The sequence below is a fragment of the Parambassis ranga genome, chromosome 9, assembly GCF_900634625.1.
Source record: "Parambassis ranga chromosome 9, fParRan2.1, whole genome shotgun sequence".
NCBI lineage: Eukaryota > Metazoa > Chordata > Actinopteri > Ambassidae > Parambassis > Parambassis ranga.
The window spans coordinates 15,491,801-15,505,030 of record NC_041030.1 but is presented as its reverse complement, the minus strand read 5'-3'; the positions used below and the strand labels follow the sequence as shown (position 1 = coordinate 15,505,030).

At 41.5% G+C, this 13,230-nt stretch overlaps 1 protein-coding gene across 1 annotated transcript in view; it reads left to right on the top strand.

Annotated features, from left to right (window-relative positions):
- Window positions 1–11,738, top strand: part of fbxl17 (F-box and leucine-rich repeat protein 17) — a 178,709-nt gene extending 166,971 nt beyond the window's left edge. Inside the window, exon 11 of the mRNA XM_028413329.1 lies at window positions 9,216–11,738. Coding sequence (XP_028269130.1) covers window positions 9,216–9,353 — 138 coding nt within the window. The 3' untranslated portion in view covers window positions 9,354–11,738. The remainder of the gene's footprint in view (window positions 1–9,215) is intronic.
- The last annotated feature ends 1,492 nt before the right edge of the window (window positions 11,739–13,230 follow it).

Sequence of the window (13,230 nt, the reverse complement as noted above, 5' to 3'; positions counted from 1 at the left end):
ATAAGTTCCTTATCCTGGGCTAAGCTTTGCTGGTTTGTACAGTGTTACTCTTTGCGTTCCTTGTGTTGAAACTGTTACTGTCTTTTGTAATGGGCCCTGCTGGCCACACTGAACATTTAGTGCTTTCATTCTCTGTTGATGTATCACTTCAGGGATTTTGATCTTATTCAACCTCAGTGGAATGTTTTCTTTAGAAACATTTTCACAGCTAGCCGTTAGACGTATTCCACTGTTTTGCTCTTATTTCTTCCTCGCCACCCCTCTTCCTTTGTCTCCATCTCCCCTCATCTCTTTTCTCTCCCCTTTCTCACCCACCATTCCCCCCCTTTCTTCCCCAACTACTTTTCCACTACTTCATTAAAGTGAAAACAAATGGGCAGCCCAGGTTGTGAAACAGAGAGAGAAGCAAAGTCACACAGTCAGCATGAAGCTGAAGTAGGAAAATAATGACACTGAGTGCTACTGGCTTCTTCAGGGACAGCTCGTAGAGAAGGTATGAGTTATCATGGTAATGATGAGATGAGGGGGGAGAGCAGAAAGTTAAAATGAGGGTTGGCCTTGAGAAGGAAAAAAGGATAAAAAAATGATTTAATGAATGACAGAAAGAGAGAAAATAAAAGTAAAATTAGATCAGAAAGAAGCAATACAGTACCGTGAATGCTGACTATTCCCCCCTACAAAAAAAGTGTTTTGTGTAAGCAGTTTTGTAGTGTGTGCCTATTACCTGTGCTGAGGTGGAGGTGGCGTATGGGGAGCAGGTATGAGCACCGCTGCACCCCCAGATAGAGCAACCAGACAGACCTTGTTAAAAGAACAGACATCCCAATCAATACGGTCGTTTCACTGGTGCATCCAGCTGCCAGGGACTATGCACAGATAGGCACGGCACAGCAATTTGCAGACATAAACAAGGGCCTAATTGTTCAGGGCCTGGAGGTTTGCAGTGAGGAAAACAAAGATGAGGTATGTTGAAGAGTTAGGGGGCATTTTAACTCTCGTTTAGGAAATGAGAGTTTGGGAGTTGAGCAAAACTTTCTTTGATGAGTGTTGTTATTGTGAACAGCAGGGATCCTTAGTTTAAAGGCTTCTAATGCGGAGGGGAATTAGGAGAAAGCTGCTGCATGCACAGCATCAAATGTAAGATAGACAGGTTCTCTGGTTCCCATTTTCCAGGCTTTGGTCAGACCTGAATGTTCAAAGTCGAGAAAGTAGTTTGAAAGAGTCATTTGCCATTTGTGATTTTCAGTGTAATCTTGGAGCCTCATCCCGCACAGAAGAGCCGTATTGATTGGCGGTCTTAACTGAAGCCACCTCCTGATCATCCCTTCATCTTGTTTCTAAAGGGCAGGAGCAAGGGACAGTGAAGGAGAGAGGGTGAAATAAAGTGAGGCACTGACAGAGTTCATTGAGTATCTGAAGGGAATCTCAGAATTGCCCTTCAACAAAAAGCTAACATGAAGCATGCACGTGACCTCACCTGGCTCACGTACACACTCGCTGCCTTCCCTCCACCTTACTCATGTTAGTGCTACCCCTGTTCCCTGTGTTTTTGTTTCCCTTTCATCCTCTTGTTGCAAGTAAGGGCACCCAAGGTTGTTTCAATTTTGGATGCTGCTCACATTATTTGTTCATTCAATTAGTTCATTCATGTTGCCCCCTTGTCTGTCTTCCCCCTTTTTACTCCACTTCACCCATTTTATCTCTCATCCTCTACTTTTTACTGAGGTCAACATAGTGCCATGGAGTCATGGGCAGACAGTAGATCAGACCTTGGCCTGGATGCTCACACCTGATGTGCTTTTAGGCAATGGCAGCATTATTTTTGTTTCCAGACAGCAGGTGGTCACAGCCCATTTTAAGCCTGCAGGCACAATATCTGACTGTGTTGGTGATGAATTAGCCATTTAATGCTAATGACAATGTAGGCTGCCCTCACTGAATGCAATGTCTGAACAAATTTAATACGTCCAGACAAGCTTGGGAAATATTTTTGCGAGTGATCGATCAAGCCTCTGATTAATGCCCAGCTTCATAATTGATTGGAAACAGGCTAGCCAGTGAATGTAAAGCATTCTGCAAATAACACACAATCATGCACAAAGATAAGATAAGATAAGATAAGATAAGATAAGATAAGATAAGATAAGATAAGATAAGATAAGATAAAACTTTATTAATCCCGAAGGAAATTCTTGTGCCAGAGGTATCAAGTTACATTAAATGCAGTTAAGTACAGAGTATAAGAGTATAAGTGTCACTATAATCCAAAATAAGAGTACAGTACGCAGTATGAGCACAATATATGATACATGGATACAAATATGGAGATGTAAGGTGCTAAGTAAACATAAATATAGACCAGTGGAGGGAATGACAGTGATGCCTGACATGATTATCTAGCGCTTCTCCCTACAGAAAGGGGAGGAGTTATACAGTCTGATGGCCACTGGCAGGAAGGACCTCCTGTGGCGTTCTGTGCTGCTCCTCGGTAGTCTCAGTCTGCCGGACAAAAGGACATTATTTACTGGCCGTGATGTCTTTATGTCATTTCTCAATCAATTAAAAAATATGTTGTTTACAAGGAAAACATTTCCCATCTGCAACAAGCTTCTCTGCTATTTTCTTGGCTACAATGGTGACGGTGTGTTTGTTGACACGATGGTGCTTTCAAAAGTCAACAACAATCGGTCCTGAATGGAAAATGCAGACAAGGAAAATGCAACAGACTCCTGAGTGTCTTTGAAAGCTAGCTAGCAGCATCTTAGTATGGAAAATATGTGCATAAATGCAAAAAAAAAAGCAAAGTTTAAGCAAAGATCCCGTCACTCTGTCATCATCTTAGGTTAAAACATGCACCTGCCAGTACTCCCTCATAGGATACTGGTCACAGGCGCCTGCTTTGAACCTGAATTTGTTTGAGTTTTGATCTCACAAATCTTTTAAGAATCCAGCTGCTTTGCAAGGTAAAACTGTTCCTCCCCAACATGGAGTTTTTTTTTACATGTACCTTTTCTATCAAGTACAGAAGGTCACATAATGTAACCAGCGACCCTTTCAATCACATAAAATGCTTTTTGTGATGTCAGGCTGACAAATAAGGTTCCTATGACCTCCATCAGCTCAGTTAACATCTGAGGAAAAACACCAGTTTTCCCAAAGAGCCAAACATCTGTAAACAAAGATACAGATTCATCATGCTGTCAGGATTTGTGCTTGTAAAAAAAAAAGGATTGTTTGAACGTGGTGTTTTTGTTCTTTCGTTGACCTTTAATTAAAAAAAATGTACCTTTAATCACACCGTTTTTATTTGATTAATATAAATGACCAGAGTTGGAATCACTACAGTAGGCAGTCCACACGTTCAGCTTACAGATGAAGTGACTGAGTGTTGCTCACTGCTTTGTTTGTGACTTTGACCACTTCACAGATTTCATCCGTGATCTCCCCGCTCTAGAGAGCCACTATGAATTTTGCATCATGGTGTTCTTTGAAAGGACGGGGGTCAAGCTGTCCTTGTTGTCTTTTATTTATTTATTTATTTATTCTGGAGAACAAGGCAGCTGTGTGAGGCAAAAAAAAAATTAAACACAGTAGCTCTGTTGTGATTATGTTAAAGGAATTCTGCTTGGGTTTGACCTCTGGTAAGCCTCTCCGGAATTTGTTCCAGCAGTTTCACAGTTACAGGTGTGTGTGTGTTTGTGTGTGTATCCACCTCGCTACCTTGAGCTTTGTGCCATTTGAAGACAAAAAAGTAGTCTGAGTTTACACAGAGAATCTAAGAAGAGATTGTATTCTCAGCGACAACAGTCAGCTGTACCTGACCCTCCACTAGTCCCTGTGGGAAGAACATAAACTCACCCTCTCTGTTTCTCTGGTTCTCTCTCTGGGCTGTTGTCACTCTGCTCTGTATAGCACCTTTATGTCTTTGTTATGGTCACGGTTTCAACCGAAACAATCACCAGACACCTCCCTGTTTAATCAGCTATATTTTAGTACCTCTAACAGAATAAACTCTGATGAGTGTTTGATTATATTTTCTTTTCTTAGACTAACAAATAAATTGTGGAAATCCTCCAGAGTTATAGTATGTTTTCCTTCAGTCTGCAGAGATAAGACGGCCGGCGTAGAACGAGGGATTGGGCTGAGCCGTGTGCACATTCCTTTAGTTACCTTTGTCACGCGTGATGGAGTGTGGGGTTTACAAATCTGGCCTCCAGAACCTCTTTTCTCTGACCCTGTTCTGTTGAGCCCCCATTCATTCCTCTTTCTGTGTGTGTGTGTGTGTGAGAGAGAGAGAGTGTACGTACTGACGGCCAACTTTTCAGTTCTGCTGCTGTCTGATATTGTGCAGGGATGAGGAGGACCAGACCTTAGACGTTGCAAGCGGTGCCTGACCTGGTTTTTAAAGCACATTCAGAGCCATGCACTGTGGATTTCTGTAAGGGTTGCTTGGCTTTCTGAGACAAAAATCAAAACATGTGAGCTCAGGCTCTCCTTGCTGAACAGCAGTCTATTCCTTAAGCTTTCAAGTCAATGCATTGATAGTTCATTTAGAAAATATTGAATCCTTCAGAAGTTTGCAGGAGACCTTTTTCTGTCTCTATACACCTGGGATGTCCTCCTTTGTTATTTTGCCCTCCTTCCTTCCTTCCTCTCCTTATCGGAGACAGTGAACTATCTTTCAGTCGTCCAGTTACTCATTTAGGAACTTTACAACTGGGGCTTTTCCTCTGAGCAGTTTAAAGACACCTATAAATCTGGCCTTTTTAAATTCAGACCCGTTTAAGCCGTGTTTTACTAAGACCTGATAGACTGCATTCTTCTGCTGCCTAAACGGGCTTTTTAAACATTTACCCCAAATGTATTTACTGGTTGACTGATACACTGTCTACATGGGAGCAGACAGGGGATGGGGGAAGGTATTTGTCTCTCTTTATGGGGCCAGAGACTAGCAATGGCTGCCACATGGTCAAAGAAAATGGGGAGAAAGAAAAAGAACCCAGAAGACCTGTGCAGAATTTATTGAAAACACAAAGGAAATAAAATGAAGACAGTACTTTATTTTTTAGGTACAAAAAAGGATGGAACATATCTCTGTTTTCTGAACTTTCCCTGCCCATTTAGACGGTCACGGTCATTGTTGCTAACACAGCGCTCGTTTTCCCCCTCTAAACTGTAATTTATTTATTCCATTTTCCTTGCCTGGTTCGCTGAGAGGTTCTTCTCACCACAACAGCCTAATATGATATGCATCTTCATGTTTGTATGTCTTATTATCGATTTACAATCCCTATTCTTTTTTCCTCCAGCTGAGAATGTGAACCGCCTTAGCATTAGTCATCTTTTACGACGTGTTTTACGGTGCTGCTGACTGTGAGAAGGCCTAGAATTTGTGGTAAATGTATATTTTACGTGGTGAGAGAGTGCATTTGCATCAGAGGATTAGTCTTAGAAAAAAGATGGTTCACTATTAAGCAAGAGACCACTTGAAGAAAGAGCAGAGGTCAGGTCGGGAACTCACAGTCACTTATGTTCAGCCGGCTCATGTATAGTAAAAGCAGAGGAAAAAGTTGTCAACATGAACTCACACACAGTCCTCCGACTTATTCTCTTTTACTGCACAACATGTTCACATAAAAGGTGCATTTTGCCGAGCAGCTTATCAGACATACATCTTTTTGTTTTCCCCTCATCCCTCTCTTACCCTCTTGTAAACTCTGACAACAGCACATTACCCGTCAAGATGAATTACACCGCACTTAGATCTAGAGGGCAGCATCTTTGAAGTTAAAAAGGGGGAAAATATCATAAGTATAGGCTTGGGTCCAGATAGCTGTGGCTGCCCTCCCAGATGCTCCTCAAAGATTAGAATCGTCAGTGCGCAGCGATCTGCTCCATCATATGGCTCTCCTACAGACTTGGCAGCAGGTTTGAAGGAGAAGCTGTACGGCGGCACGGTGTACTGGATCAGGACTGTATGGACGAAGGGAAAAAAATCCCTCAAGGAGCTGTATATCTAAAGCACTATTCCATTCACCACAGGCCCCCGTGTTTTTTGATAGCATTTTTAAGCTTGTGTTGCCTAGCAACAAAATATCATCAAGCACCATTTTTGCCCAGTAACAGAAAATTTCAGTCCAGGAACAAAACTCGCTGAATCACTGATTTGCAGGAGGACTGTGCTCCATACCAACCAGTCCCCCCCAACCCACACTCCCCAGTCCCAGTATTCAGTCTGACCTTCATGTCTTAACTTCAACGCTAAGCCACAAATACCAAGCAGGTGTGGTGATGTCATCACATCTCATTCAACACTGCGCAGAGCCATGCAACGGCCACACAACTGTAGCTGTGAACTCTGGAAACTCGCCTTCATTTACAGAAACAGAAGTCATAAAGTGCCCCTCGCTGCCAGCCTGCAGTGCAGCTTCAGAAAGTTAATGGATCCTATGATGTATGAACGCCTCCTTTGACTGATTTTCTGTCAACATGATTTTCTGTCCACCACCAATAACCTGTCATGAAAATAAGCTCAGACGTACAGTATGTCATTCTTAGATGCCAGTTAATTAAACTGATCTCAAAACAAGTACAATCATTTCTGTGCTGTGTTGCAACAACGAATTAGCGGATTTGATTGACAGTTAAATGTTCTTTTTTTTCCTCATTCTTGATTGGCCAAGTTGTACGTGACAGTAATTACACTTCAAAATATGAAAAACACACACAAATACACACAATGTTATCATAAAGAGATGCACAGGTCATCGCGGTAGTGAGTCTTTTCATGATTTCCATCATCTTATAGCAAACATTTTGCGTCTCCACAACCGGCAATTAGGAAATGATTCAGCATTTTGATTGGGAGCCGTGTTGTGTGCGCCGTGTTGTGTGCGCCGTGTTTGCTTAGCAAGTGAAGCGGCACTAAATTAGCATTAATGAATGTTATGGCCTCCCATCAGCTTGACATGTCTATTCTTTAGATCTGTTTTAATTGTAATTAAGTCCTGATTAACGAGCTGGAGGTTGTTTCATTCTCTTTTCAAGAATATAGCATAATATGTTATGAAAGCAATCAGGGGGTTTGTCAGTTTATCTGTTAATGAGGCTCAGCCATATGTCATAACAAACCTAACTTAGTCTGTAGTAACAGCGTGTAGAGGACTTTGTTAAGATGCTCTTTTGTTCCCGCCTCTGTCTTTGTAGGCTAATTACAGGTGTTTGTCTCGGTAAGAGAAAAAAGAAACACTGAAACTTAAAATGTTCGTCATCAGCATGCAGCTTCTTAAAATTTGGTACCATTTTTTTCCCCGAGTAGATGACTACATTTGTTGGAAACATTTGATCTATTTTCTATCCACTGCTTTTGTGTGAATATTAGCAGAGTGGTACATCTGGACAAACTGTCGTTGGTGTTATATCTCCAGCTGGATGCCATTAAACCCCAGCGGAAGAGGCTTATAATTAAAATGGCCGCTACAAAACCCCTAAAATGATTGAAAATAATATGGATATGTCATAAACAGTCATATCTACAGTGACAAGAAAAAACAATGAGTCCTCCAACAGATGGTTTGTCCCCCCACAGAGGTCTGATCTCAACATTGTGGAGTCAGTCTGGCATTGCACGGAGAGGCAGAAGCATAAATTCACGGAGGAACTGTGGCAAGTCTTGCCAAGTGTAGCTATGAGTATTGGTTGTTTTAATGACGGGGTGGGTCGATTTCAGCTCAAGGTTTGTTCGTCTGCTCACATTGAAAATGTGCATGAAAACAGGTGGATGGAAACGCACGTATTGAAGCCGTAAAAAGGCGCTCTGTGGGTAACTTTTGGCTCAGCCAGTGAATCTTGTGTTCAGATTCAGAACTCTGCAGGGGATTTTTTTAACTGTTACACCTTCTTTCATGCACTGTGTGAATACACTCTCAGGATAAAACATTCAAAAGGTCTCCTAATTTTTGGCTGCATTGTCAAAAATGCTGCTTCGGTTGTTGAGTCTGTTCTATTCAGTAGAAAAAGGATCGGCGTGCTGATTTGTTTTGTAAATCCGCCGATAGTTACAGTTATGTGTAATTCTCCTATTTCCTCTGTTATCTGATGATTTTGTGCGCCTTTTCTGGAGTTCATATTTACAACCCCTTGTTTTTTTTCTGATCAGAAGACTTTCTGACCCTGTGCTTGTGATTTTGTTTTTCTGCATCCTGCATCCTGAAAGAGTCTATTGAGACTGTGTGTGCCAGCGTCAACACCTGAACTTCAGCTCACTGTTTCTTCCTTGGCAATCAGAGAAGACTAACAGCGTTTTCTTGCCTTTTACTTTTATTGGATTCACTTGTTTTGTGCAGTGTTTCCATCTTCTTTCTGTGACCCAAGAGATATTGGTGCTCTGGCCGTTCAAGCACAATTGTTTCTCATTCTGTTTGTCCTTTTGCACATCTGTCTGTCTGTCTGTTTGTTTTTTTATTCATTTCTGCCCTTGACAAGGAAATGCTGATGTCTGCTACTTAAAGAAAAGAGAAAGACAACCCAAGGAGGATCCGGCTAGTTCTGGCAATGTAGAAAACAGAAAGGCAAAGAGCTGTTGGGCAGTGAGCTCAGGGGAAAACTGCGAAACACTTTGTCACTGCTTTGGCAACAACAGATGACTGTGTCCTCAACATGTGTGCGAGTGTTTATACATCATTTCCCCTGGAAAGTGTCACGCTTGCGGGTGGGCGGGGGTTGGTTCTGGGTGGGTTGTGGTTAACCCCTCGGGGTCTCCAGGGTTACTCTGCCTCTGCTCTTTGTCAGGTTCTCAGGCTTGCTCATTCTTGGCTCTCAGTGATGGTGTGACAGAGTGTAAGGCGGGAAAAGAAGTTCTGGAGTGGCTATTAGCTGCTTGTCTTTCTGGACCTCTGAGAACATGGGCCTCATTAGCCTGTTGAGCTCAGCTGTCCTCTGGTTGCCACGGTGTCTGCATACTTCACACTGACTGACAGTTCAGTCTCGTTCTAATTGTCCTATGTAGGCATCATGTGGTGAGACAGAGACTGTTAAATCTACTTTATTTTTCTAAATCAGTTATAATTGAACCACATTTATATGGATTAAGAGAATAAATATTCTCTTTGAATGTGCTTCACTTTCTGACTTATACAAATCAAAGGGAGATTCCAATGTTATCAGTTTTTTACATGCATAATTGTGCTAATATCTGATGTGTGTGTGTTTTGCAGGTGAATGAGGAGACGGTGGAGAGGCTGGTGGTCCAGTACCCTCACATTGTGTTCAGCACAGTGATGCAGGACTGCAAGCGAACCTTGGAGAGAGCATATCAAATGGGCTGGAGCCCCAACACATCGAACGCTTCGTAGCTACTGCTGGGTCACACCCACCCACCCGCCCACACACACACACACACACACACACCCACCCACACACACACACACACACATAGCAACACAGAGGCCCTTTTTGTATACAGACATGTGCGGCTCAGTTATGTTTGCTTCTCATTCACATGCATGTGAACATGTAGCCACACACTCTGAGGAAAAAGCCCAGCTTCATTTGAGGCAAATCTCCTATTTTAGTAAGGTATTTTATAACTAAGCAAGACGTCACACAGTGACCAGTTTTAGGTTTTAGTGAAAAGCTGACTTTTCTGGTCAGAGTCTTGAGTGAGTTTTGGTGCAAAGCAGCGCACAAACAAGTATTATTTGGTATTTGTAATAAGTGAAGGTTAACAGTGTTAAGCATCATAGCGTTTAAGTCCTGGAGTGGAGTTAGATGAGGGTGGGTTGACTGGTGTTGAATATTAACAAACAAAAAAAACAAAAAAGTTCATTAGTAAATTAATAGTTATTTTTAAAGAAAATAGATTAAAAAGGTTTGTAGCCCCAACTATAACTGACGAGGCGCTTGCTTCTCCAAGCTGAACTGATGCAGTGACATCACACAAGGTGAAGAAGAGACTCGGAGATCAGGAGGCAACATGTGACCACTTCGATCCAGAAGATAAAAGAACCACCACATGCTTCAGGCCTCACCTGAGGCATTCTGTGATGTTTATTTCATCCAATTGAAACATTTTTCCCTCTCCTGGATGTTCAGTTCAGTGTTACAAGGCATTTGTGGATGAGATTGTCGACATGGCTACACATAAAGGACAGAGTGCTTTGCAGTGACTCAGCATGCACATTGTTGAAGAAGAACAAGGAAGGAGGCAACTGTTAGGTGGGAAAATGGCAAAGATGCATGTTTACACTGGGATTTCTTTTTTCATCTGGATATGGAGCAATTGTAGTGTGAAGCTGCAGTTAACAATCATGCAACTTGGGATCAATGATGTTTTAGTTGCCATGCATAGATTTACCATCGGCGTTGTCACCATTAACCATTACAGAATGAAAGAAACAGTGCTTGAAATACTTAGAAGTTGCCTTTAATTAAAACTTCTGGGTTACATATTCAGAATATGAAAGGGATTGATCACCGTGGGGTTGCATGAGGTATGTATGGTCAGTGTATTTCCTGCAGTAGATGGTGATCGGTGCAAGCCAAGCAATGGACTGCTGTGGACAGTGTCACCTAAAACAAAGCCCATGTAAGATGTTCACCACATTTAGGACATTTTATCGGCCCTTTGTTGTCAGTCGGCCTTTCTCTGAGTGGGAACTGCAGTCATTAAATCGATCTGTTATGCCCTCGTCAGAGCCACCAGACTCCATTGACGAAAACAGCGATTTTAGAACACACCCCTCACAGGAACAGCTGCTGTGCTGTTGCTTCAGTTAGTTAGTTTGTGTTATTGTTTAAAGTTTTCAAATTAATGCAACGCAGCAGTACACCAGCAGCACCTAAATAGCTTTGTTTCAAAGGAATCTGGTGGCTTCGTATAGATATAAAAAAAAAGTCCAACCCAGCTTGATTATTTGGCTTCTAGCTTCTCCAAACTTGTGGCATGCTGACCACTGTGTACTGCAGGCACATACTAAAGACTATGACCAGACCTATCCTGAACCATGGTCACCACAGGAAGGAGAAGGCCTTAAGTGGTCATAAATTGCCATCCCATTAGCAACCTGAAATCAGCCCAGAATTTACTAAAGAAATATTTATATTTGCTCTGAGTTTATGTGACACTATATTCCTGTTATTGGATCTGATATATACATATATACATAAATATATATATATATATAGAAGTGTGGGATTTACTTAGCCTGATATTGGTTTTGAGCATATACATGTAACATTAGCTATGTAGCATTGCGATGAGCGAGTTATCTTTCTTAGTGGTGTAGGATGTAAAGTGAAAACTGGCTTTTGGTGAGTTGGTTGGTGAAAACTTGATCCTTTTTCATCTGTTCTTTAAAATAAATCTTGTAGTGTACAGTTAAAAATGCAAAATAACCAGGGTATTTTTCTATGGTGTGAACCAGCTCTGGGCTCAGCCTCCACACACTATCACTCGGATAAGAACAGTAGTTTACTGAGCTTTAGAGTTTGAGTAGAGATCTTTAAACTTTCAGACGATTAAAAACATGTTCATTCTACCCCTTGTCAGGATTTGTAGACTTGAACCTACGGAGAGTTTTTCCCTCGGCCTGTTTTTTGTTCTCTTACTTTCTGTTCTTTTGTAATCCTCATATGCACTTTCTTCTCTGCTAGATGTTGACACACTTGATTCCTGATTTGTTAAGGCAACCGTAAATGACTGGATTTACATAAAGATGAATAAAACACTACGACTTCAAGCTTCCCCCCCTCTTTTCTCTCTGCATGTGTGGAATTGATACAGAAGAAGAATATTCAAAATGACAGTAGAATACTTTTCCACTCATTTTACATCATCTGTGGGTCGCTTAAGCTTTTTTTTTTCTTTTTCCAGCAGGATTTCCAGACTTTTTATTGCATCAATCACATTCCAACACAAGAGACCATAATAACTCTTAAGGGTAGACATGGTGAAAGTTAACCCTAACACAGATCACAGCTGTGTTCTCAGGTAAAATGCAAATTAGACACCAGCATGTTTTCCATCACAACTAAAGGCCTTGGAATGCATGTGTGAGACAAACCTCTGTATTCTTAGAAATAAAGATGTTTTCCACAGACACCCGTGTATTGATAATGTCTTTTCTATTGCGCTCTGCAACGATCAACCTGCATTTCCATTAAGGTGCTTTTTCCAAGGTCACAACTATTTACAATCACAGCAGTTTCTCATCTGAGACAAACTGAGGAGACATCAGCTTGCTGCCCAGCAAGACAGCAAAGGCCTCAAAGAGCGAAAAAGCTGTCACTCAATATGTCCCCCACTCTTTGACAATGTTGTCCCTTTCAAGTGCCTGTTTTACTCTTCAATGTGTTTGTGTTGTTTCATGTCTGGCGATCAAACGCAGCAGATAGCATCAAACGGGATACAAAGGTTGGTTCTTCTGAGATGGATTCTTTGTGTTGTCAACACAATTTGTGTCAACGAGAGGTTGCGTTTACCTGCGTCTTAGCTAAAACAGTTCATTTTTATAATCTTAATCAAAACATGGTTGCTTTCTGTGCTACAGGGAGACACGGATACATGGAGCAGACATCTTTAAATGTGTAGACTGAGTTTGATATGTGAAATAAAGCAGAATAAAACGTTTCTGTGGTGTGTTTTCAGGCTTTTCTCTGTGGTTTTAAAAAGTTTGAAGTTTTTTTTTGTTTGTTTTTTGGAACAACCTTGTAACTTCAACAAGGTAGTATTTATTACAGTACAAGATCTATTATGTTGGATTGCACTAGATGTCACAGGTGTTTATTGTATGTGGCCCAAGACCTGTAACTGGCTATAGGTAGCTATAGGAAGTGCACTGCACTTACACATCTTTAAGTGAGTTATCAGTGCACACTAACATCCTTTAGCCAGCTAGAAATATGAGCTTGACCAAGAAGAGAGAAAAAAGCATTTTTTTTTTTTGAATTGGCTGACATACTTTATTGTACAAGTCACGTGTTGTGTTTCTAAAATTTCTTTTCAAAGTTCTAGTTGTGCAGCTTGGTTGTGATTCAGTTCAGTGCTCTTCTTTCTAGTGTCTGCTCATTCAAAGGAACATATAATGGATCTGTGCTAAACACTGGGCTGTTCTCTCAACGTGCTTCAAAACCTGAGGGCACCATGCCCTCCATGCTTGCTGTGTCAGGGGGACTCGAACCCTGGACTTCTGACTAAAGGTCCATCAGTCCCATGATTGGATGTTGGGCAAT